At 42.0% G+C, this 25,449-nt stretch overlaps 1 protein-coding gene across 2 annotated transcripts in view; it reads left to right on the top strand.

The window, feature by feature from the left end:
* The window catches only part of PAH (phenylalanine hydroxylase), a 113,909-nt gene that overhangs the window by 10,194 nt on the left and 78,266 nt on the right, over nucleotides 1–25,449 (top strand). The window contains exons 2-4 of one of the 2 annotated variants that reach the window (XM_040491057.1): nucleotides 8,358–8,433; nucleotides 9,147–9,266; nucleotides 20,775–20,923. In XM_040491057.1, coding sequence (XP_040346991.1) covers nucleotides 20,867–20,923 — 57 coding nt within the window. In that variant the 5' untranslated portion in view covers nucleotides 8,358–8,433; nucleotides 9,147–9,266; nucleotides 20,775–20,866. The remainder of the gene's footprint in view (nucleotides 1–8,357; nucleotides 8,434–9,146; nucleotides 9,267–20,774; nucleotides 20,924–25,449) is intronic. The other variant, XM_040491058.1, reaches the window with a different exon arrangement.

Consider the following 25,449-nt stretch of genomic DNA (forward strand, 5'->3'; position numbering starts at 1 on the left):
TGACCTCAGCTGAAATCAGGACTCCAGTGCTCAATTGACTGAGCCACCCAGGTGCCCTCCAATTGGCCTTTTTGACAAGTTATAGAGTGAAATTTTTGTACTCTGAAAATGGAGTACTCTAGAGGTATTCGAGATGATGAGACACAGTCCATTATTCAGAGCTGTGAAGAAGGAATCTCTTCTGGTAAAGAAATTACACTAGTCCCATAGATACACTCTCTTTGGGTAAAGGGGATGCCCTGGTGACTTCTGAAGGGGGTGGAGAGGTTTGGTAAGTTATTACAGAGATAGTCTTTGATGACGGCATGAAGAATGGTCAGAACTGTTCAGTCTGAATAAAAGGGCCATGGGAACACCCAGTACCCAGTTTCCTTGACTTTTGAAACTCGAGCAAACTTCACTTCCCCTTTGGCCACTCCTTTTGAGGCTACATCTTGGACTTTGCACCCAGAACAGCTCCACCTTGGAAACCTTAGCTTTCCATTCTCCACTTTGATTCCTTCTCATCCTTATTCCTACTGGATGTCTCTCCAACCTCCTTTCCCAAGTTCTATTTCTTCCCAATCTGGTCTCTCCCCAGCTGAGTCTGGAAGGTGTGATTGATTTTTTTTTTTTAATTTTTTTTCAACATTTATTTATTTTTGGGACAGAGAGAGACAGAGCATGAATGGGGGAGGGGCAGAGAGAGAGGGAGACACAGAATCGGAAACAGGCTCCAGGCTCTGAGCCATCAGCCCAGAGCCTGATGCGGGGCTCGAACTCACGGACCGCGAGATAGTGACCTGGCTGAAGTCGGACGCTTAACCAACTGCGCCACCCAGGCGCCCCTACCACTGACCAATTTCTTATAGTCTCTCTCTCTCTCTCTCTCTCTCTCTCTCTCTCTCTCTCTCTCAGTATTTATCTATCATCTATCTATCTATCTAATCTAATCTATCATCTATTTATTAGTATAGATATAGATAGATACATATATAGATACAGATCTCTCCTACTGGTTCTGTTTCTCTGAAGAATACAGACTAACACACTCACCAGTACTCCACTTTGTTAAATGTAATAGCTACTTCCGGTACTACATTACTTGGCTGTCCCAATGTCTTTGGCCTTGTTGATTGCTCACCTCTTCTTAATGTTCTCTCCTCCTTTGGCTACCGTGATTCTTATCCCTTGGATAAGTTTTTCTCAGTACTAGTTTTTAGTTTCCCGTCTCCAGTTTCCCAAAGACACATGTTATCTGTAGATTTGAGCTTCCACATCTTTTGCTGACGACTCTCAAATTCCTTTTAAACTTTTAAAAATATTTTTAATGTATGTTTATTTTTAAAATTTGTCTTTTTAAGAGAGAGAGAGAGAGAGAGAGAGATAATCTTTTTTATTTTTTTAGGTGAATTCTACCAAACATTCATTTATTTTTTTCAGGTCTTTAGATTTTAACTTTTTTAATTTAACTAATCAATTAATCTTTAATTTTATTTTAAAATGAATAAAATTTATTTTTAATAAATAAATATAGTGTAATAATGGTTTCAGGAGTAGAATTTAGTGATTCATCACTTACATATAACACCCCGTGCTCATCCCAACAAGTGCCCTCCTTAATGCCCATCACCCATTTAGCCCATCCTCCACACCTAACACCCCTCCAGCAACCCTCAGTCTGTTCTCTGTATTTAAAAGACTCTTATGGTTTGCGGCACCTGAGTGGCTCAGTTGGTTAAGCTCCCGACTTGGCTCAGGTTATGATCTCACAGTTCCTGGGTTCAATCTCCACATCAGGCTCTGTGCTGATGGCCCAGAACCTGCAGCCTGCTTTGGATTCTGTCTCTCCCTCTCTCTCTGCTCCTCCCCTGCTTGCACTCTGTCTCTCTCTCAAAAATAAACATTTAAAAAATGTTTAAAGAGACTCTTATGGTTTGCCCTCCTCTCTGTTTTTATCTTATTTTTCCTTCCCTTCCCCTATACTCATCTGTTTTGTTTCCTAAATTCCACATATGAGTGAGATCATATGATATTTATCTTTCTCTGACTGACTTATTTCACTTAGCATAATCTACTCTAGTTCCATCTATGTTATTGCAAATGGGAAGATTTCATTCTTTTTGACCCCTGAGTAATATTCTGTTGTGTGTGTGTATATATATCTATATATCTATATACCTATAGATATATATCTATATATCTATATCTATACAGATATATATATACAACATCTTTATCCATTCATCAGTCAATGGACATTTGAGCTCTTTCCATAATTTGCCTATTGTCAATAGCACTACTATAAACATGGGGGTGCATGTGCCCCTTCAAAACAGCACACCTGTATCCTTTGGATAAATACCTAGTGGTGCAATTGCTGGGTCATAGGGTAGCTCTATTTTTAATTTTTTGAGGAGACTCCATACTGTTTTCCAGGGCGGCTGCACCAGCTTGCATTCCCATCAGCGGTGCAAGAGGGTTCCTCTTTCTCCGCATCCTCACCCACATCTGTTGTTTCCTGAGTTGTTAATTTTAGCCATTCTGACAGGTGTGAGGCAGTAGAGAGAGAATCTTAAGCAGGCTTCACACGTGAAGCCTGATGCAGGGCTCAATCCCATGACCCTGGGATCATGACCTGCACCGAAATCAAGAGTGTGACGCTCAACCAAGTGAGCCACCCAGGTGCCCTGACTCTCAAATTCTTATTTCTACCCTGGACCTCTCCCTGGGATCTCAAACTGCACCACCAACATGGCTACTGGGGTGTTCCCCTGGTGTATCCACTACAACACGTGTAACACTGGGCTCATCATTCTGACTCCCTCAAATCCTTACCTCCTTTTTGTTCCATAATTCAGGGCTTAGCATCATCCATCCACGCACTCAAAACAAAATCATGGGAGCCGTCCTACATTCTCACTGCTCTCTCACGCCCTCTCCACAATGGCCAGGTCTTAACTATATATAACCTCTTTCATCGTCTGTTTGTATAATTTATATATCGTTATATCGATCAATGTATATATTTAATTATGTATTTATATGGATTTAAAAATATATATTTATATAAATAAATATTTCCCTCCCGTCTAGTGCTAATATCATTGCCCTATGACAATAGTCTTCCAGTTGGTCAACCTGCTTCGGGTTTTTTCCTGCTTCAAGTACAATCTCCCTCACACATCGTCACTGGTGCCAGAACAATATAAGTAAATGACACAGTCAAATGCATAAAAGGCATCAGAGTGCAAAGAAATGGTACTTTATGTCGCAGCTCAGGCAAAGTAAGTTTTTCAAAGTGTAACGTAACCTATTGCTCCTCTATTCAAACCTTTCAATAGCCTCCCAATTTTCTTAGGACAAGAATCCACTGCCCTGACTGCTCCATAATAGTAGGGGTTCTGCTTGGCCTCCTTTTGCATGCTCAGCATGGTGTCTGGAACAAGGCAGGTGCTCAATAAATGCTTGTTGATTGAATGAATGGACTCGGTGGAACTAAAGCTGCTTGAATGTGTGCATCTGTGATACAGAGAGTGGCATGCAAAATGCTCTTAATGAAGAACTTAAAGGATTCAGAGAAACCATCCCCCTCCTTTGGGGTGTCTGTCCCCTCACTTCCACTTGCCCTAGGCTCCCTAGAGTCAGCAGTGATCTTTTATGTGAATAGCTTCCTCGCCTCTAGGAAAGCAATCAGATCTTCTCTCTAAGGAACACACAGAACCTGGTATTTACCAGGTACTTAGGATTCAGCGTACTTGACATTGATGGGGTCACATAATGAGGGTTATTAACGTGTCAGAAGTCTTCATGTCTGTTTTCACACACGTGTGAGCAGGGGAAGATAGGGAGGAGTGGGGGCCATGTTATGGTGAATGGTAAGGGCTGGGTTGGTTTGGTTTGGGCAGGGTAGGCTGGGCTATGGGAAACCTTGAATGACCGACTGATGGTCTAAGTGTGGTGGTCTGGGACATTTTAAAATAGGAGAGTGACACCATCATATCCATGGGGTCAGTCTGGAGCTAAGGAAGAGAGATTGGTGGGGACAGACTTTGATTAGCTCAGTTCCCTTTCCTAACATCTCTTTTAGTGAGCTGTTTTAACATACACACTACCATTCATTCATTCTTTCAACAGACACTAGAATGTAGGCCCCAGGAGGGCAGGGATTTTGCCTGTTCCGTTTGTTAGTGGGTTTTGGTGTCCAGAACAGGGCCTGACACATGACAGGAGCTGAATAAATATTATTTGCAAAAACATTTATCGAATACCTCCTCTATGCCAAGCATGTAGTATACTCCAGGATGCAAAACTTGAAAAAAGACTCAGTTCCTGTGTTCTGAGAGCTCACGTAATACTCCGTTTTGCAAGAGGGCAAGCAAAAAGGCAGTTTTCAATGCAAGACCAGGCTGAAGGAAGGGGCAGGTGACTCTCCTTGGTGAAGTTGGGCCAGGTAATTCAGGGAAGCAGTAAAGGAGGAGGAGCTCCCAAGCTATTTCGAGTCATCAAAGCCTTCATTAAAAGCCATTCATGAACCTTAGATCAGCTAGTGAAGATTTCATGCCACACTTATGTGAGCTCAGGCTCTTCTTTCTACATAGGAAATTCTCACCTCACCTTGCTGCTTGGGTACCAGGGTATCCCCTTCCTTTCCTAACCATTCCCATGGACCGTAAACACAGTAGGGCGCTTCCGATGCTCTCCCACACCACTTGGCCTTCACCTAGCCTAACCTGTACTCACCTGCTGCTACTGCTTGTTTCATGGTCTATTTTCTCACTAGACTTTACGTTGGATCCAGGCAGGGCACTTTTTTTTCCTGTCTTAACCACATAATTCCTATGCGGGCACAGATCCAGATTAGGGGACTCTGATGCATATAAAACTTTGGGGGCTCTATTTAGGAAAAAGATAAAAAAAATTATAAATATTATGTAGAAAAACGAGTATACCTTTAGAGCAGAAATATAAACAAATCACACATTACATAAAACTAGCAAAATGCCACACAATTCAGACAAATTAACATATTTTTTTTTCTTTTTCTTTTTTTTTTTTTTTTATTTATTTTTGGGACAGAGAGAGACAGAGCATGAACGGGGGAGGGGCAGAGAGAGAGGGAGACACAGAATCGGAAACAGGCTCCAGGCTCCGAGCCATCAGCCCAGAGCCTGACGCGGGGCTCGAACTCACGGACCGCGAGATCGTGACCTGGCTGAAGTCGGACGCTTAACCGACTGCGCCACCCAGGCGCCCCCAAATTAACATATTTTTATAAATTAAGTGCCTGATAAACTTCTACAACTTGTTCTATATTTTTGGTGAACACCCTTATCATCTCATCAAAATGTTTACTCTTACCTACAGAGCAAATGAAAAGATAAATCATTTTTTTCTATAACATATAGTTGATATTTGTTCTTTAGTTTTGATAGTTTGGAAGCTTAAAGCATATTACTTTACAAACTAAAGTTTACAGAACCGCTGTAGATTTGTGCCATATAAACACGAGAATTCTGATAAATTTATTTCACAAAATTCTTATTGAAAAAGGAAAAAATGATGTGTTAATAATTTTCATGCTTTACTGTCAAGTATATTCCTAATAAGGAAGGAAATTCTGATTTTTTTAAATTAGGGGAGGGGTTATCCAGGCGTATGATATTTTTCTTCAGCTTTATTGAGGTATAATTGACAAATAAATATGGTGTATATTAAAAGTACACAACTTGATGCTTGGATATTTGTAACACCACAATCAAGTTAATTAACATACTCATCATGTCACATAGTTACCACTTTCTTTCTCTTTTGTTCTCCTTTTTTCTGTGAGTGTGTGTGTGTGTGTGTGTGTGTGAGAGAGAGAGAGAGAGAGAGAACACTTAAGATCCACCCTCTTAGTAAATTTCGTGTATACAACACAGTATTTCTAACTGTCGTCACGTTGTATGTTAGATCTCCAGAAAGGAAATTGTTTTGACCAGGGTTGGAAGAAAACTGGACACTTAGAACATAGCCTCAAGACTTCTGTTCCCAAACCTTAAGACTCCCTGACTTAGGAGGGTGGACAGTGGGAGTGTTCCTGGAAACCCTTCTTATATCCAGACAACCAGCAATAAATCTCCATGAAAGAGACCACAAAGATAATAAATGCATCCACCAAATGCAGATAAAATGCACCTTCATCTTAACTTCTCCTTAGGTCGATCTCAAAGATGTCTGGACCACTGGACACAACAAGTGTGATACAGAGGATGTCAGAGTAGAAAGATAGCGCAGTCTTGTCTGACTGTGGTATACGTATCTTTGGAAAGCTTTACAAAATAGAAGCCCACTTATGGCCAGATGAAACTATTGCTAGGGTCCCTTCCAGGGCCATGGAGTGGTGTTTGTAGGTGCAGGGCCCCAATGAAGCTTTAGCGACATTAGCTCTGTGACAAATCTGCCTTTGGTGCCTGTGAGTAGGTGGTAAACATAGAGAATGAATGGCTGAAACAAAGTTTTAAAAGCATGGAATTTGGATTCAGATGGCCTGTGTGACTTTGAACAAATCACTTATATATTCAGGGTTTATTTCCTAAATTTTTAAAACAGGAAGAGTACTTCATATCTTACTGATAATGTGTGTGAAAGTACTCTATAAATAAAAAAAGCAAAATACACATAGAAAACTTGTTTTTAGAAATACAGCACGTAAAGGGAGATCTAGCTTCTCCACCTTTAATTTAATATCCCAATGAGTTCCAGTTCCACAGGGATCTTCTCAATGGCTAGCTAGAGAGTCCAACTCTGATAGATCTCCTTGGTCTGTCAAGAGCAGGGACACAACACCTCCAAGAATGGTACTATCTTGGTCAACTCAGCAGCTCAGGATTCATCTTTGACCTGTTACTCCCCTTCACTCCTCATATCTAAGCTGACTCCTTTTTTCGATCTTCTGACTCTCAAATCCATCCCATTTTCTTCATCTCCGCCATCCGTCGTCGATGCCACTTTAATCTGAGGAACCATGGCCATGTCTCACCTGGACAACTCTATTCATCTCTTTCCTGCTCTTGTTGCCCTCCCTCCACTCTCCACACTGAAGCCACAGTGGTCTTATGACCACTTATGGTCAAACCTCAGAGAAGCACCTTCTAATTATATACCTTGCTGGCTTCCCAACTTTTTCAAGATAAGGGTTTTTAAAAAACCAAAAAAAAAAACCATGGCATTCCTCGGTGGTTCAATTGGTTAAGCATCCGACTTTGGCTCAGGTAACGATCTCATGGTTTGTGAGTTCGAGCCCCACATCAGCCTCTCTGCTCTCAGCACAGAGCCTGCTTCAGATCCTCTGTCCCTCTCTCTTTCTGCCCCTCCCTTGCTCATTCTTTCTCTCTCTCTCTCTCTCAAAATAAATCAATAAACTTAAAACCAAAAACCCTCAACATGGTCTACAACGCTGTCCCTAGTTCTCCAGTGGCATCTTCAACCATGAATCCTATTGTTTATACCACATGAATTTTGCATACACTGCTATTTTGTCTGGAGGTGCCAGGAAGTTCCAGGTTCTTCTCTTTCCCTTTTGTCTGGGGATTTTCTACTTCCTAAGTTTAGACTGAGAACACTTCCTGTGGTGAAGTTCTTACAACAGCACTACATCTCCTTCATGCCATTCATTGCAGTTGTAAATTTAAATGCATTCCTATGGTTTGATTAATATCCATTCTAAAAGAGTATTCTACAAAAGAATATAAATTCAGGGAGGCAGTTACATCCTTGAACCTAGAACAGTGTTTGTCTTACAGCACAAGCTTCATAGATATTTTTAAGTTGTATGGATGAATCCCACTTACTTCTAGTTCCCCAAGTGTCTTCTCAATCTTAGAGTTCATCCACCTGCCCCCCTGATGAGACAGAGGCAGAAGAATCCAAGCTTCAGAGCACATATTTGTCTTATCAAGGAACCGAGCACTCCATGGTCTGGTGGGTTGAGTGCCTCAGTAGATGTTTCCCAAAGTTATTACTCAATGAGTAGTGACAGCGGCCTCCAAGACTTAGATTTCAAATGGTCAAACCTACTGAGGAGGCTCCACAGGGGCCAGGAGTGTTTGAATGGACAGGGATGTTTATACCACCGTCTTCTTCTGCAGAGGAAGGATTCATGCAGGAGTCAGAGAGAAAGGATAGGAGGTAATTTTCCCAACCCTAACATCACCACCCCAGGTCTTTTGTCCCCTACTCCACAAGACCACACTATCCTCATTCATCCAGTGAGAATACTAAAAATCTATCTCATTGGATTGTAGAAAGCATTAAATAAGATGACCTCTGCAGTATGCCTGGTACTAAATACATATTTAAGTGCTGAATAAATATTTATCCCTTTCTCTTCCCAGAGAGGATGAGATGGAAAGAATAATGCCGAGGGATGGCTAACTAGAAATCCAGTATGGCTCTGGGCAAATTCTTTAGGTAAGCTACTTTTTCTCTTTGCAACTTTTCTTCCATACAAATATAAATATGAAAGCATAAAGATAACAAAAAAACTCTTTCCTAATCCTACAATCTAAAGAAAACACCTCTTTCCCCTCCTTTTTTGTGGTTGTATGCCTCTTTACATATTTGCACAATGGGAAATACAAGACTTTATATTTTATCAATCACCAATTGAATTGTGAGCGTTTTGAGATACACAAATTTTTAATGATTTAAAAAATAATTTTTATGGCTGAATCTAATATGAGAATGAACTGTAATTTAATAATTCCCTTACTGCTGAAGTGTTAATTTCTCCTAAGCTTTTTTGTCCCAGACATTTTTGTGTATGTTTTTCTACATTTCTGATTAAACTAATATGAATTGGGTGCTTAGTATGCACTAAGCATCATGCTTAGTCCTAGAATTTGAAAAGACTAAGATTTGGTCTCTGGTCTGAGAGCTCTTTATCTAGAAGGAGGAGACAGAAAAGTGAAAATAAGACATGAAAGTTGATGAGTTTAGTTATAGCGGAAATTTCAAGATGCTGTCTGAGTTGACTGGGGGCAGTGAGAGAGAAGGCTTTTTGGAAGAGGTCGTACTTGGGTTATGACTTGGAGTACTAATTACCTACTTGGTGTACTAAGCCTTCCTCCTGAGTCCCACCATTGAGGCGCCTTCCCTAGCTTTGACTTTGGATTTTTCTTCAGACTGAATCTTACCCTGATCTGCTTAGATTTGATGGTGTTACTCCACTGACTGGTGACTGAGTTCATTCTGCCCTAAAATGTCTTCAGTCACTGAGCGACATTGCTGTCCTGCCCTCTGAGGTATCTGGCTTCAATCCGGTTCTACTTGTGGTTTTGCTGCCATAGTTATGGTCAGTGGGATGTGGTAAATGTTTATTTAGCAAATCACTGACTCTACCCCTGATTTGTAGTGTTGGCTGATTTCCCTGGTGTAAATATTCCCGCTATGGCAGATTTCACGCTGCCAATATGAACACGAAACTGAGAAGGGGTATGCAGTAGCATCTAATATAGTATTTCTACCACACAGATATCATAGGCATAAATAACCTTGAGAGCATGGACAATGAAATTGGTAAAATAATTGTGAAATAATGAATTTTGAGTATTTATTACCTTTGTTTTTAATACACTTCATTCAATTATAAGTTTACGTAATTTAGTTTTAAAAAAAATTTTTTTTTCAACGTTTATTTATTTTTGGGATAGAGAGAGACAGAGCATGAACGGGGGAGGGGCAGAGAGAGAGGGAGACACAGAATGGGAAACAGGCTCCAGGCTCTGAGCCATCAGCCCAGAGCCTGACACGGGGCTCGAACTCACGGACCGCGAGATCGTGACCTGGCTGAAGTCAGACGCTTAACCGACTGCGCCCCTACGTAATTTAGTTTTTAATCATGGGTATGTTTAGCAACAGGCTCACCAAACCTCTGAAAAATCAGTTCTCACAAGTCTGTATGAGCTGACCTTTGGACACCACTGGTCATAAATACAGGAACTGGTTCTGCCCCCTCTCCAAACTCAGTGCACACTTCTTTGCCCTCCATTCTTTCTACTTCAACCACAACTGGCCTCTGTCTGCCCTTCAAAGAAGTCCCACATGTTCAATATCTCAGAGATTTTGTACAGAAGTTCCCTCCACTGGGAGCCTCTTCCCCCAGATCTTTTTATTTAGAATGAAGCCTTCTCATAATTCAGTTCTCAGCTCCAACAATGCCTTCTTGAATAGGTCTTCCTTGTGCATCCCACTGCTTTATTTCTACTCAGTGCATCTTGCTTTTTTTTTTTTTAATACTGCTTGCTCACTGGTCATGTTCCCTAATGGAATCAATGAGAGCTTTGACTGTCATGCTCGTTACTATGTGGAACGGTTTCTGACACCTAGTACATTCTCAACAAATATTTGTTGAATCAAGTGAACGTATGAATGACAACACTCAGTGACCTTACGCTGATGTTGCCAACAAGGAAGGCTAATGTAATGACTTCAGAGTCTTCAGACTACACATTCATTCACACACACACACACACACACACACACACACACAATAAACCTCTGATCAAATACACTTGATTTACCAGCTGATTTTATTATAATCTGAAGAAATGTCTAAGTTTTCCTGAGAATTCCAGGAAGAGCCCGCTTTAAATTTTATTTTGGTTAAAACCACAACTTCACATGTTAATTGCATTTAGTTTGTGTGGGCACCGGTCGGCGGTGATCTTCAGATTTCTGGATCGTCTACGTGGGAAAAGCTAGACGAAGAAGTGTGCCACAGAAACGAGGATCTGAAGAAGCTCACAGTTAACTGATTTTGCTGGGTGGGAATTTCCCAAGTTTTTCCAATGAGACATTGCATTGTTCTCTAAATTCTGATGACAAAAGAGTGGTTCTTGGACAGAGAAATCCATCTGAAGTATCATTTCCATGCTTCTCATATTCTTAGAATTAGATTTGGCTGTGAGTGACAAAAATTTCAAAATAAAGGCTTGAACAAAACAGAAGTTAATTTTTTCCTATATCAAATAAGTCAAAAGTCCAAGGCTGCCGGAGTGATGCTCCATGATGTCAAGAACCAGGCTTCTTTTACCTTTATCCTTCTCTCTTCTTACTCTGAAAAGCACAGCCCCCACTCCTACATTTACCTCATAATCCAACACGGCTGTTCCGATTCCAGTCAGCATTTCTGCCTTCCAACCTGCAAGAAGGAAACCATAGAAGGAGAAAGGCATGCCTCCTGCAGATACACCTCTCCGATGTTGCACAGACCTCTATTCCTTGCATTTCTTTGGTCGGATATGAGACCTGCAGTACGTCTAGCTTCAGGGAAGGCTAGGAAGTGTGGGTTTTTATTCTGGGAAGTTTTGGGGCTGGCTAGCTAAAATTTAGAGCTTTTGTTTCCATGAGAGAGAAGGAAGGAAAATGCTAGCCATCATATGCCACATCTCTGTGCTTTCTCTGTCAAGTAGGTCAAGTGGTTCCTAAACATCAGTGTGACTGTTGGGATATTTGCCATACTTCCATGAAATTGGCCAGCAGGGGATAATGAGCCCAGTGGTTTAAACAGTTTATTGTTCAGAGCACAACAGACAACGTGTGCGTCATGTTTACATGACTTGTCGCCCACGTCCTATGGATGTCAAAGCACAGTGGATCTGGTGCATGCTGAGCACCCGCTGGATCTGTGTCACAGATGAGGAACACTGAGCTTAGGAAAGTTACATCTTCTCTGGGGCTGCTGGCAACTTCTACAACCTTCTCTCCAAAGAGAGGTGTTTTCTTTACTCTGGGATGTAAGCACATTTTCTTCAGGGAGAGGGGAAAGACTTTATTACCATGGGATATTTTGGGGGATGGATATCTTCTCTATCTTTCATACTGGTCAGGAACCAAATCTGCCCTTTGACCCAGAAGGAGATACCATCTCCTTCTTCCAAGGCTGTTTCTGTGCAAAGATCCTTGAAAAGATGGTCCAAGATGGGTGCAAATGCCAGGGAAAGTATGTCTCAACTTTCACCTTCTCTAAATGCTGCATACATGCATAGACTTCGTTAAATATTTAAGGGAAAACCTCAAATTTAAAAACATCCATCAGTCCAGTTAATACTCCAATTATATGTTAAATGTGATTGTTTTGGAATATGAGACTTTCTATACAGGACATGGGGAAGCCCATTTTGCAATCCTTGGCTCAACACTTATTGTAAAGATTTATAAACGGAGACTAAGACACTAACACAGATGACTGGAAAGAGAGAATTTTATTAAAGAGAGTTCTGTTAGTGTGCTGTGATATTTCTCTTTTCTTTACAGAAATCCCTCTCCTTCCCCTTGTACCAGATTAAGGAGGGTAAAAAGAACCTATCAGAGAATAGCCTATGTCCTCTGAAATTTGAGGGCCGTAGGGATTCTACCTAAGTCATGTATAAAGGCAAGAAACTGTCTAGCTTCTCTGAATATTAAATATAGACAGATGGCCACAGTGAGGACAAGCTGTACTTCACCATTGGCAAGAGAAAGGTATATAGTTTACTGTGAGATGGACCTCTCTTAGCGTGGATCACAGAACCGTGTTTCAAAGTCCCTAGTGAGTAATCTCCAAGGCACATACAAAATTCCCCACTAGAGAAATAACCAGAAAGTAGACATATTTTTTTGGTACCAAATGACAACAATGCTACATTGTAACTGTAGATGCTTCCATGATGAGCACGTACCTTCCGTGGTTAGTGTATCTGATTTTGGGGGTGGAGGTTAGGGATGAAGCCTAGGCCAACGTGCCGCCTGATGACTTTAAAAATAAGTGGCAGGGATATAATCCAAGGTATAGATGGTTCACGGAAAAGTAAACGCAAAGACAAACCTTGCTCAAAATAAACGATATTGTAATGAAAAGTATAATGAGTTTTTTGTTCTCCAGATGGTCAGGGATTTAAAAATTTGGTAAGTGCAGGAGCCTCATGGTTGGTCTAAAGGCCACATGTCGGGGCATCTAACGTTTGTTCTGGTCCCACAACCATGAATTCTTAAGTGTTCTTAGCTCAAGCAGTTTATGTTGTTAGTGTAAGGAGTTTGAATGTGATACATGGGAAATTGGTTCTGAGTTTTGTGCTATATATAGCCTCTCCATCAGCCTGTGGAATGTATGGCTGAGATTAATGAGTTATGTCTATTTTAGAAAAGACTCTGTCCAGCACTGCTTTAATCTCATGGCCATTAGTTGGGTATAAAGGTGGTGGTGGCGTTGAGCTTCCAGAAGGAGTGATACATCTCTCATTCCCTCCGGTGTTACCATCCACAAGTGTGTGCTCCTTGGTGAGGGTTATGGGCTGGAAACGTAGACTCCTGCTTGTCCCTAGATAATGTTGACGATTTTTTTTGCTGTGACTGTTGACTCAGCAGGCTTGTTTGATTTACCCAAGTGATATCTGGTCTTTTTGTGTATCTGAACCGATCTGTTGACCTTTCTTTTTTCTTTAAACAGAAAAGCACTACATATGCTTGTTGACATTTCTTAATACTGAGGTAAGCAACCTCCCATGGGGTGGAAACGTTATAAAGAAATAGTAGCTGTCACATTTTTGTTGTCATGGGTAAATTGGCAGAACATGTGTGTATTGGGAGACCATACATAACAGTTTGCCTGTGATAGTCCCAATTTATACCCGTTGTCTCACTATATATACCACAAGCGCTTCTTTTCGCTCTCAAAAAACTCCAGTTTGGATAATAAATTATATGGGCACCCTCTGGAGGATTATTTGTCAATATCTACTAAAGTGGTAAATGCCCATATCCTTCGACACGGAAATTCTGCTTACAGTATGTTTTCATACAGGCATATCCTTCCGTGTATATAAAATGTGCACACATGTGCACACATGAAATTATTCATCACAGCATTAGTCGTAACAGCAAAAGATCGGAAACAATAACATTAACAAGTGCTGATTAAATTATGACAACCCATACAAAGAAATACAATGGACCTATTAAAACAGATCGAGGAAGATTTGCATGTAGCAAGCAGGTGATCTCAAGATATATAAATTAAAAGTTTGAAGTGGCAAGGTACATGACCGTGGCCACTATGCTGCCATTTGAAAGGGAGAGGAACATAGGCACACAAACACGAACACAGAAGTGCTTAAAAATCTCTGAAAGAAACTGGTAGCACTTGTTGTCTTTGGGGAAGAGAATCAGGTGTCTGAAGGATAAGGAAGTGTGAGAGAATTTTCACTATGTATGTTATAACTTTTTTCTTTTTGATTCATATGAGTATTTAACTCTTCAAAAATAAATAAATGACATAAAAATTATGTCTAACTTAAAAAATGAATAAAGACTTAGAGATAACCAGTTTCTTAAGCAGTGTGGGATGGCACATTTAAACAACAAACACTTATCTCTCACAGTTGTGGAGGCCACCAACTCGGAGACTGAGTCGCTTGCAGATTCACCCTTTGGTGAGGGGCCCCCGTCTGGTTGGCAGATGGCCATCTTCTTGTATCCTCAGGCAGAGAGAGAGGAAGAGCAGAGGGAGAGGAAGCAAGTTGTCTCTACTGGGAAGGGCACTAATCCCATTTATAAGGGCTCTGCCCTCATGACCTAATTACTTCCCAAAGTCCTCAAATACCATCACACTGGAGATTATACTTTCAACAGAGAAATTTGGTGGGGTCAGGGGACAAACATTTCAGTCCATCATGACCAGCAAAGGAATTAAAATAGAAAGGAGAACTTTCAAATCAGCAAAAGAAAACTTGACCTATTCCTCCAGTGGAAGGCTTAAAAAGAGAAAATGAAACAAATGGAAGTGTGGGAAGTGGAAAATATGAGATAAAATGGCAGAAATATGTACTAACATAAAAGTTTCTATAACAAAGTAATGGGCTAAACTTACCAGTAAAAAGAAACTATCAGATTAGATTAAAATACAAGTTATACACACACACACACATTTGTATCTATGTATAAATGCATGTTCTACAACTTTTTTCTCTGATTTATATATTAATTTATGAAATAAGGATTTTAAAATATAATAGATATATGTACACACACACACACACACACACACCACATATATACCTTCAAGAAATAAAGAATACCCATTCTTTGCTAGTATACCTGAACATTTATACAAATGGACCATATGTGCCTGGTCACAAAGCTTTGATAAATTTCAAAGAGTAAAATCATGAAGACTGGCTTTTTAACTATAATGTAATATAGTTAGAAGTTAAAAAAAAAGAAAGAAAACCAACAATATCCCAAAAACCTTGACTTTAAATAATACACTTTTAATAACTCTTGGGTTATTGAGAAAATTACATTCCAAACTTAGAACTAAACAATGATAAAAACACTAACTGTATCAAATTAATGAGACACAGCCAAAATGGTACTAATAGTACTTAAAAAAATATTTCATTTTAAATGTTTTCTTCAGGAAACAAAGAACTTTGAAAACAAATAAGCCAAGGGTTCAACTCAAGAAGTTGGGAGCAGTGAATAAATAAAGCAACCTCAAGAAAGGAAATAATAAAGAAAACTGGGGAGAAACAATTCAATAGAAAACAACATAAACACTAAAGAAGATCAGTCTTACGAATGCTGAGTCTTCACGGACAAACATCTGGCAAGATGGGGAAAGACACAAATAAAATATGGAACTAGAAAGAGAGAATAAAGACAGACAATATAACTTTTAAAAACAAGGAAAGAATGTTATGAACAGGAATATGTCCGTTTTGTTGAGACCTTGGTGGACTGAATTAATTTTGGAAAAATATAGAATGAGAAGAAATAGAAAGCATAACTAGGCCAATAATAGTTAAGTAAATTGAAATATAATCTACTACTTTTCCTGGCCCTTCAAATTTTAGATCCATTGTATTTATAAGAAATATTACTTGGGGCGCCTGGGTGGCGCAGTCGGTTAAGCGTCCGACTTCAGCCAGGTCACGATCTCGCGGTCCGTGAGTTCGAGCCCCGCGTCGGGCTCTGGGCTGATGGCTCAGAGCCTGGAGCCTGTTTCTGATTCTGTGTCTCCCTCTCTCTCTGCCCCTCCCCCGTTCATGCTCTGTCTCTCTCTGTCCCAAAAAAAATAAATAAAAAACTTTGAAAAAAAAAAGAAATATTACCAAATTTTCAAGAAACAAATAATTTGCATCCTCTGTAGTTTTTCCCAAAATTATAAAAACAGGGAAAAATTTTTTTTTACAACTCCTTGTGTAAGGCTACTGTAATCTTGATTTCAAAATAAAATAACGATGGTACAAGTAGTAAAATGGTTTATCTTAGTATGCAAGGAGAGCTTAACATCCAAAAGTTTTGCCAGTATAATTTTCCATGTTAATAGACTAGAAGGAAGCCATCGCGTAATTTTCTCAGTAGATGCAGAAAAGGCGCTTGCTAAGTTCAACACTTCGTGATGAAAACAAACAAACCTCAGCACACGAGGGATAGAGAGGATTTCATAAATTTAATGATGGTTCCGACACCAAAACCCTATAACACACATAATAGGAATGGAGAAACTTTGGCTGCATGTATGTCTGCTATTAATGCTATTGTTTAACACAAGCATCCCCTGATGAAGCCAAATCAGAGCCAAATTCAGAGCCAAATCAATAAAAATCTCAGCTGGCATATGGAAGAATAAATGTGCATAACAGATAAGTACACTTCGGGAAAAATAAGAGAAGAAGGGGGACTTGCCAACTTGATATTAAGATACATTACCAAACCATACTGGGATATTAATAAATACAGCAGGATAAAGACACAAAAGGAGGCATAATAGAATAAGCCAATGGAATAAAAATTAAATCTCAGAGACAGACTCAAATATAAATGGCAATTTGGAAAACTGTACATGTGGTACCAAAAGCCAAAGGGGTGTCTCTTATTATGCATCTCTGAGAAGGGGTCATTTAATCTCAGCTGAGAAAGTTCTGACATAAAAAGTCAATGATGAAAAGTCTTTGTCCATGTTGTTGAAAAACTGACTCATGACATGAAGAGAGGAGAGACAGAAAAACAAAAACAAAAACAACTCTGGGTCAGTACTCTATCCCACCCACAAAGAGATACAGATAGATTAAAGATCCAAATGTGAAAGATAAAACCAGTGATGATGAAAGGAGAGAATATTTTTGTAACTTAGAGATGAGGAAGGACTTCTTAAACAAGACACTAAGAGTACAAACCACAAAAATTTTAAAAGATGGATCTGTATTACATCAGAATTATTATTTTTTTCCCCAAGGAAGAACACCAGTTGATGACTGATGGTGATAGATTAGTGACTGAGAAAGGCATCTAGACTATACAAGTTATGCCTACAAGTCAACATGGAAAGACAGGAGTCCTAGTAAAAAAAATAGGCAAAGGGTATAACGAACTAGTGACAGCATGGGAAATCTACGTGGCATAAGTGTCTAAAGAGATATTCAAACTCAGCTGCCACAAGAGAAATGCAAAATAAAAACAGCAAAGGCATACTTTTTTCAAACTGATCAGATTGACAAAGAATCAGACATTTAGAAGATGCTAGGTACTGGGGGTGCTCAGCAACAGGAACTATTTGGCCCTTTTGGTAGGGGTGTGGGCTAGTACAAGCCTTTCTAATGGGCAATCTGGCAGTAGTCTGTGCAGTTAAGAATGCATGTTCCCGGGGCGCCTGGGTGGCGCAGTCGGTTAAGCGTCCGACTTCAGCCAGGTCACGATCTCGCGGTCCGTGGGTTCGAGCCCCGCGTCAGGCTCTGGGCTGATGGCTCAGAGCCTGGAGCCTGTTTCCGATTCTGTGTCTCCCTCTCTCTCTGCCCCTCCCCCGTTCATGCTCTGTCTCTCTCTGTCCCAAAAATAAATAAACGTTGAAGAAAAAATTAAAAAAAAAAAAAAGAATGCATGTTCCCTAGGATTTAGGATCCCACCCCTCCATCCAAGACAAATTCTCACACAGGTCTCTAAGGGGACAAGGAGTAAGGTGTTTCTTGCAGAATTGTTTGGGGTGGGACAGCCAAGGTGTCCATCACTGGGGAATGGAGAAATCAAATATGGTGGAGTAGTCCACACCAGTTAGGAAAGCAAGGAACTAGATGCACATTCACAGCATGGTTAGATCCTAAGGATATGGTCAAAGAAAAAGTTAGAAACTGTGAAATCTATAGTCCATCTATGTTCTATAGTAATACTATACCACAACATCACTCATATCCACGAAAAGCACATACAAGCACCAATATTTCCACACATTCTAAAAATCCAAGGCTAGGGGTGCCTGGCTGGGTGGCTCAGTTGGTTAAGTGTCAGACTTCGGCTCAGGTCATGATCTTGAAGTTTGTGGGTTCGCCCCCCGAACGTCAGGCTCTGTGCTGACAGCTCAGAGCCTGGATCCTGCTTCAGATTCTGTGTCTCCCTCTCTCTCTGCTCCTCCCTCACCCACGCTCTGTCTCTTTCAAAAATAAATAAACATTAAAAAATTAAAAAAATAAAAATCCAAGGCTAAGTATTAAACACAAGGATGATACCTCCGGGGGAAGGGAGTAGAGGTAGGGAATGAAGATGAAAAAGAATGAATAAATTAAACAAGACAGGACCTTGTAGGTTTTGATTATGTGCCATGAATTCATAGATTATGATTAACTCAACTCTCCGCATATGAGGTTAAATAAAAGAGATTGATAACCTGCAGTGGTTGGGAAATCTTCAACTTCCAAATCGGTGAAGGTCAGCTCTAAGTGTACCATATACACAACTTGCGACATGGTGGACCTCTCTGTGGCCATTCACAATATCTCAGTGGTCTGCACACTGCATTCTTGGATGCTCCTTCTAGACTCGCACCGGGGTCCAAAGCAACTTTTTTTAGGACTCAGCACCACCCTTGTTATAAGAGCAACACATTATATTCCACACACATTTAACAAGAAGACAGCTTAAAAATCACCTACAAAATTTATATAACAACCATTGGGAGTTTTTATCTTAGTGCATAGAGAAATGTTCTCTTTTTTACCAGAATAATATTTTTAAAAGAAGGTATTAATGTTTTTCTCTGAAGTAACTGAAAATGAAGTGTGCTCTAAAACCCAGGTCTGGGGCATTTTTATGTGGGATTAGCGGTCATTGTTTGCTTTTATTTATGGCATGCCTGTTATATGGCAGTTGCCATCATATCCGTTGCTGTCCTTAGGATGCCAAGAACATCAGTGGATGAAATGATGCTTGTGAGGCAGTCCTGGGGCTGAAGAAAACTCTTCATCTCATGTCTACCATGCTAAAAAAAATATTGACATTAGATAAAGGATAGATTCTCCTGAGGGTGGAAGTCGGGGTTTGCCCTTTCAGGTTCAACAACATTGATCTTCCAGTTTACCGTAGGAAATACCAATCAGACACCCAAAGACTCCTTTTGGACCAAAGTCACATTTAATTATGTCTATATTCTTAGCAGGCAGTAGAAAGCCTGGCACATCATAGAGGCTCAAGGGACCCTAAACAACAACCCTTAAAACCCCCATTTTGAAGACGAAGAAACTGAGGCATGGATTTGTCCAAAGCTACATAGCATGGCTAATCAGTGATGGAACCAGGAGTTAGTCCATTTGTTTTGGATCTCAAATAGGAGATTTTTTTTTTTTTGGCAGATGTTTGGTCATTCTGTCACAGCATCGTGGGATAGGAGGGGTGGATCTCTAGCAACCTCTATTATTGGCTTGTTTTCTCTCCTGGGTAAATATTAGGCAGGCCCTCGAGGCCTTGATGCCCCTGATTTTTTTCACATCTCTTCTGAACCTCTGACGTGGCTGTGTCCTCGTTATTTTGTTTTCCCGCTGGCAACGAATGCTTCATCTCAGATTCCTGCTCTGAAAATATGGGAGTGAATGACATCTTCCTGCTCATTTGGAGGAGTCCAGTCTCCAGTACCCATCAGCTCTGTCCTAGCCCGTCTCCTTGTTTTATATTCTTCAGAAGGCTTAGCTCTGCCTAAATTTATTTATTAACGTATTCTCTGTCTCGCTCACAGAAAGGCAGCTTGGCCGGGGAGGCGGGGGGCCTCTGTTTCATTCCCTGCTTCACCCTGAGTGCGGAGAATACCTCCCCACACACAGTACAGGTGTTCGGTGATTATTTGTGGTCACATACTTTTAAACAGGATCTTCTATTTATTGAGGGTTCAACTCTATGGCGAGAACTGTACTCAGTGCGTAATACGGTACCTCGTTCTCATTCTTACTCATGTTCTCGCAGCATCCCGGCCAGGTGGCTCTCCCAGTTTCCTCTGGGCGCTCCCGGCACTTGCGTGAACAGCTCGAGGGCGTGCGAATGCATTTCTGAAGTCCCAGCACAGAAAGTCTTGCTTTCTGAAGTCCCAGCACAGAAAGATGGTTGGCTTGATGGTTAATAGAAAGGACCCCGCCCCCCACCAATGTAAATCGAAATTAAGATCCTGGCTGTGCTCCTATGGGGAGGGGGGTTGGGGAAGAAAGGATTATTTCTTACAGGTTTTGTCATCAGGGGATCGCGGGGTTGTTCACACTGCAAGAACCCGCTTCCCGTGCTCTTGCGTCCTGGAGGTGCCAACCCTGTCTCATCGCCAGCGCGGAGGCGGCCCCGCGCCCCACCGAGGGCGGGCAGCCAAGTCCTGCCTCCCCGCATCCGCCACACCCTCCCCTCTGGGCGGTCGGGCCAGGTGACCCGGAGCCCACTACGTCAGGACAACGCCCACCTGGGGCTTCACTGTGGCCGGTAAGTGGCAGGGGACATCCTTGCGATCTCTCCTCTCCTCCTAACGCCAGGTTAAAAACCTCAGCAGCAGCACTTGCTGTTTGCGAAACCGCCTGCCACCGACGCCCCGGAGTTAGCCGCCTCACTCGCGCGGGGAGCCAGCATGTCGGCTGTGGTCCTGGAAAACCGAGGTTTTGGCAGGAAACTCTCTGACGGACAGGTGAGCCGGGGCTGGCCTCAGGGAGGGAGGGACGTCTGGTCCCCGGTAGGAAAGGGTCTGAGGAATGTTGTTCTTTCCTACTCCCTTAAGCTCACCGAGAAGTCTGAATTTATTTGAAGAATGATGGAAATGTCCAGGAAGGCAACAGATAACACGTGTCCTCAACGACCGCTCCCTAGGGAAGGACATCTGTCCTGTGTGGCTTTCAGGGAAAGAGCACTGCTTTAGGAGATGGGGATCTGGCTTCCAGAGCTGCCCCCAAATAGCTGTGTGTCTTTTGACAAGTCACCGGCCCTCTCTGTTGCCTGCTTTCTCTTTCCTACAGTGAAGGGGCTGGTTCTCAATGATCCGGTATGGGAGGTGGGATTCTTCTAGATCTGCTCTCCTGTGATGTTTATGTAGCGCTCTCAGCCAGCTTTCAAAATGGCAACGTTGTAAGAAATTGTATTCTTTTTTTCACCTTTGGGAGAAAAGGAGGCATGAAAAAGTCTTGGACTTACTCAGACCTGGGGAAGGAGAAAAATTAAACAGAGAGGGAAATGAACAGGACATAGCCTTGAACTTGGAATGTGAGAGAACCCTAAACGTGACTTGGGGATAATACTCAGGGTGCATTCTGTTCTTCGGGACCCGTTGCCTTTCTCTTGAGGTGAAAAATGGCAGCATACATTCTTGAATTGACTTATCACACTTGCAGACTCTGGGGTTCAGACGTAAAGCCCAGCCCTGGGAGATAACGTGAGCTTACAGACAGCTGTCATTTACAAGATCAGTGAGACCCGTCTAGAGAACAGAAGCTGGAGGGGAGAGGATGGTTGTGTTTTAGCATAACTAGAGAGACCACAGAACTTTGGACTGACTTTTTTTTTTTTTTTTTGAGTCCTGTGAGAAAGACTTCCTTTGGAAAGGTTGCACTTGGGAGACAGTTTGTGTTGAGGAGGGACAGTGTGGTTGTCAGATGGATCGCAGAATAGATTCTGGCCCGGTCATCATTCAGTCCTGGTGTTTCTGGCAGTGGGGCCCCTACAACCATGGGAGGAAGTTAGGGGCTATGATCTGGTTAGGGAGCCATGGGGGCTTAAAGCGTTCTTCATAGAACACTTAGAAGATTGAGAACCACAGATGATCGCTCTTGATGACTGGGGGGTTAAAAAATGAGAGTTTACAGCATGTCTTACCTTTGCATGGAAAGCAGGGTATTTAACTTTGCAAAGCTGCAGGTTTATTCATTTGAAAAATTAGGATAAAAGTACCCATGTCCTAGGGTTAGGATGAGCATGAAATGAAATAGTGTCTGTAAAGCTTTTAGCACAGTTCCTGGAGCACCGTGTCTAGCCAGAACTGACTTACTTGTTCACCATACTGGGTCTGGAACATTGGCAAGAGACACAGGCACTGAGTCAAGCACAGTGGTTGGTACAGCTACACCATGGAAGGATGCTAGACAGGCAGTGAGCGGACATGGGCTCTTGTCTTTGGTTTACCAAAGCTGTGTATTGGGGAAGTCATCTAACTGGGGCAAAGAGGCTCAGTTTGGTATTTGTAAAACTGAGGGCGGGGGAGTTGGACTGGAATAGTCTTAAGCATTCCTTCCAGCTCTGAAAGTCTGCAAGAAAGACCTACTTTATGCCCTCTCGAAGCTCCCGACCCAGATGAACAGCACGTGCTGGACGTAATGCTGACATAAGGCTGGAGGCCTGTGATGTGTCAAGTGCTCTACCCACGCCACAGGCACAACAACCCTGCAAGAGATGTTCGGCTCATTCATTCACCCAGTAGGCCTATTGTGCACCTACTCTGTGCCAGGCGCAGTGGAATTTCTGCGCTAGTGAAACTTATATTCTAGTGGAGGACAAAAGTAATACAAAACTAATCAAATGAACAAATAATTTCGTGTAGGGGAAAGAGCTGTGAAGAAAAACAGAACAGGGCAGTGGAATACAGGATAAGAGGAACTCAGAAATCATAGCTCTGAATGGTGAAGCCAGTGTTCAAATGTAGATCACACTTCAACACCCTGGGCGCTCGCTGCCACACTTCTTCCTCCTGTAGAAACACGCTGGAATAGGGGGTGTAGTGTGTCCATGGCAGGATGTCTGCATCTTTTTTTCTGGTTGCCTTACACTGTGCTTGTGTATACATATAATCACACTTGCAAATACAGGCCTCCTACCATGACACTAAGATTGAAGGTGCCCTTAGAATACCTTGCTAAAGAGTATTATTGTTTGCAATTTTGAAAAATGCTCTTTTCCAAGGATAACAGAATGCATTTGTTAGATAAAACCATAGGGAATATATTTCTGCTGTCAAACATATTGCCCAATGATCAAAACTCTTTCCATCCTGGGTGCTAGTCAAGTTCATTTTCCCTGCACTATTTCTTCCTATCTGGTGTCTGAGCTACTTTTCTCTACCTTTGCCCATCCTGGGTCTACATGTGTTTCTAAGCCAACTCATACGCTTTTGGGAAACAAATAAGGCATGGATGATGAGCCAATACAAATATATTCTGGAAGAGACTTGCCCAAGGTCCCATGCTGGATCCACATAGTGATGTTGGAATCAGAATCTACCCAAGGCCACCTTATTTCACAAACCCCCTTGAGCTTCTTTTCATTTAAAGTCCCTCAAGTTTTGCAAAGGGGAGCTATATGTTGTCTCCCTCGGGTCTGTCACTGGGAGGCAGAATACGGATTTTGGAACTGTTGGACTCATGTTCAGATCCAGGCTCTGCCACCATTGGCGGGCTGTCCTTGGACAATCCACTTAAGCTGGCAGAGTCTGTGTCCTCCTTTGCAAAATAACATCACCCACCTCATGGGGCTATTGTGAAGACCAGATGAGCTACAACTTGTAGACTCTTATAACGGTACTAGCCGCTGCCAATGATGATGCTTATTAACTATAAAAATCACCAAGTATGGCTCCTGGCACATAGTGGGGATTCATTCAATGCCACGTCCTATTATTAATATTAATAACAATAAAGAGTAGTACCTTTCCATATGGCAAATGTGAATTTGCAGACATATTTGGGAAAAGTCACAATTTAAAAACTTGGGCTGTGTATTTATCAGTGGTTTCAAAATCTTCCACGGTGAAGAATCATCTGGGACCTTTTGAAAATGCAGATTCTAAGATCCTACCCCACATACTCAGATGTGATGGGCTAGGGCAGGGCCCAGGAATCTGCATTTGAACAAAGATTCCCCAGGTAATTTTGGAATGGAGAAAAAAGGAACACTCATTGACAATCTGATCTAGAAAGTGAACCGGGGGAAAGAAGAAAGTGAGGGGGGCAGGTGTGGATTAGTATGGGCTGTCAGGAATGATATTGGATAACTGGTCTGCAAGACACAGAGGCCTTAATGTGGACATAATGCACATAGCAGAAGGAATTGTACAGAACGATACTTAGGAGCCTGGGTTTTTGACCTGCTACCCACCACCTGTGTGACTTCGGAGGAGTCACACCTTTCTCTCTCTGGCCCATAGTTTCCCCATCTGCAAAATAAGGGGGTGGAACTAGATCAACTCTAAAGACAGGGCCAGCTCTGCCAGTCAAGTCCCACATGGACATCAGAAGCCAAATGGAATGCATAGGTCAAGGAGGGATTATTCACTTCAGCTGGGGAGGACAGAGGTCTTCTCACAGAAGTGAGACCCAAGAGGGCTTTAGAGGCAGACTTAGATATTTGTTTTTTTTTTTTAATTTTTTTTTAACGTTTATTTATTTTTGAGACAGAGGGAGACAGAGCATGAACAGGGGAGGGTCAGAGAGAGAGGGAGACACAGAATTGGAAGCAGGCTCCAGGCTCTGAGCCATCAGCCCAGAGCCCGACGCGGGGCTCGAACTCACGGACCGCGAGTTCGTGACCTGAGCCGAAGTCGGACGCTTAACCGACTGAGCCACCCAGGCGCCCCCAGACTTAGATATTTGAAAGGGGAGCGTGGAGGCTGGGGCAGGGCATCTGTTCTAATGAGCTGAAAAGGCAAGAAGAAAGATGATTTGCTAGAGAGGCAGTTCCTGTGGGCAGCCTCGGGAGATAAGGTACCAAGGAACCCTTGAATATCAGAAAGAGGCCTTGGGAGCCTTTGGGGAATTATGAGTAGTAGAAGGACACAAGCAAAATTCTGTTAGAACCAGACTGGTACAGATCACTAAGGCTGGATCACAGCGGTGGCAGTCGGAACAAAAGAAGGACCTGACCCCAAGGGTCACTTCTAGAGGTCAGGTGGGACTTGGACATGTACAGGAGCGGGAAGCTGGTGGTGACAGAGTTTTGAGCCCAGGTGCCTTCAGGTCTGAGTTGTCCCAGTTATGGGTGGCACCTGTTGAGGTATATCTGGAATGTGTTATTTTCTTGGAGGTCAACAGAAGAGAACGTTGCCAAGTGAACCAGAAATGGAAATCTTTTGTCATTTCAAAGAAATCAGAAAAGACTAAGGACTCAGTGTTCTCCGGGAGGAAGAAGATGTATATCAGACACTCCTCTGCATGTCTGTGGCAGGGTTTACAAGAG

Source organism: Herpailurus yagouaroundi, unplaced genomic scaffold (genome assembly GCF_014898765.1).
Source record: "Herpailurus yagouaroundi ecotype Mexico unplaced genomic scaffold, PumYag 182, whole genome shotgun sequence".
In the NCBI taxonomy this organism is placed as follows: Eukaryota; Metazoa; Chordata; class Mammalia; order Carnivora; family Felidae; genus Herpailurus; species Herpailurus yagouaroundi.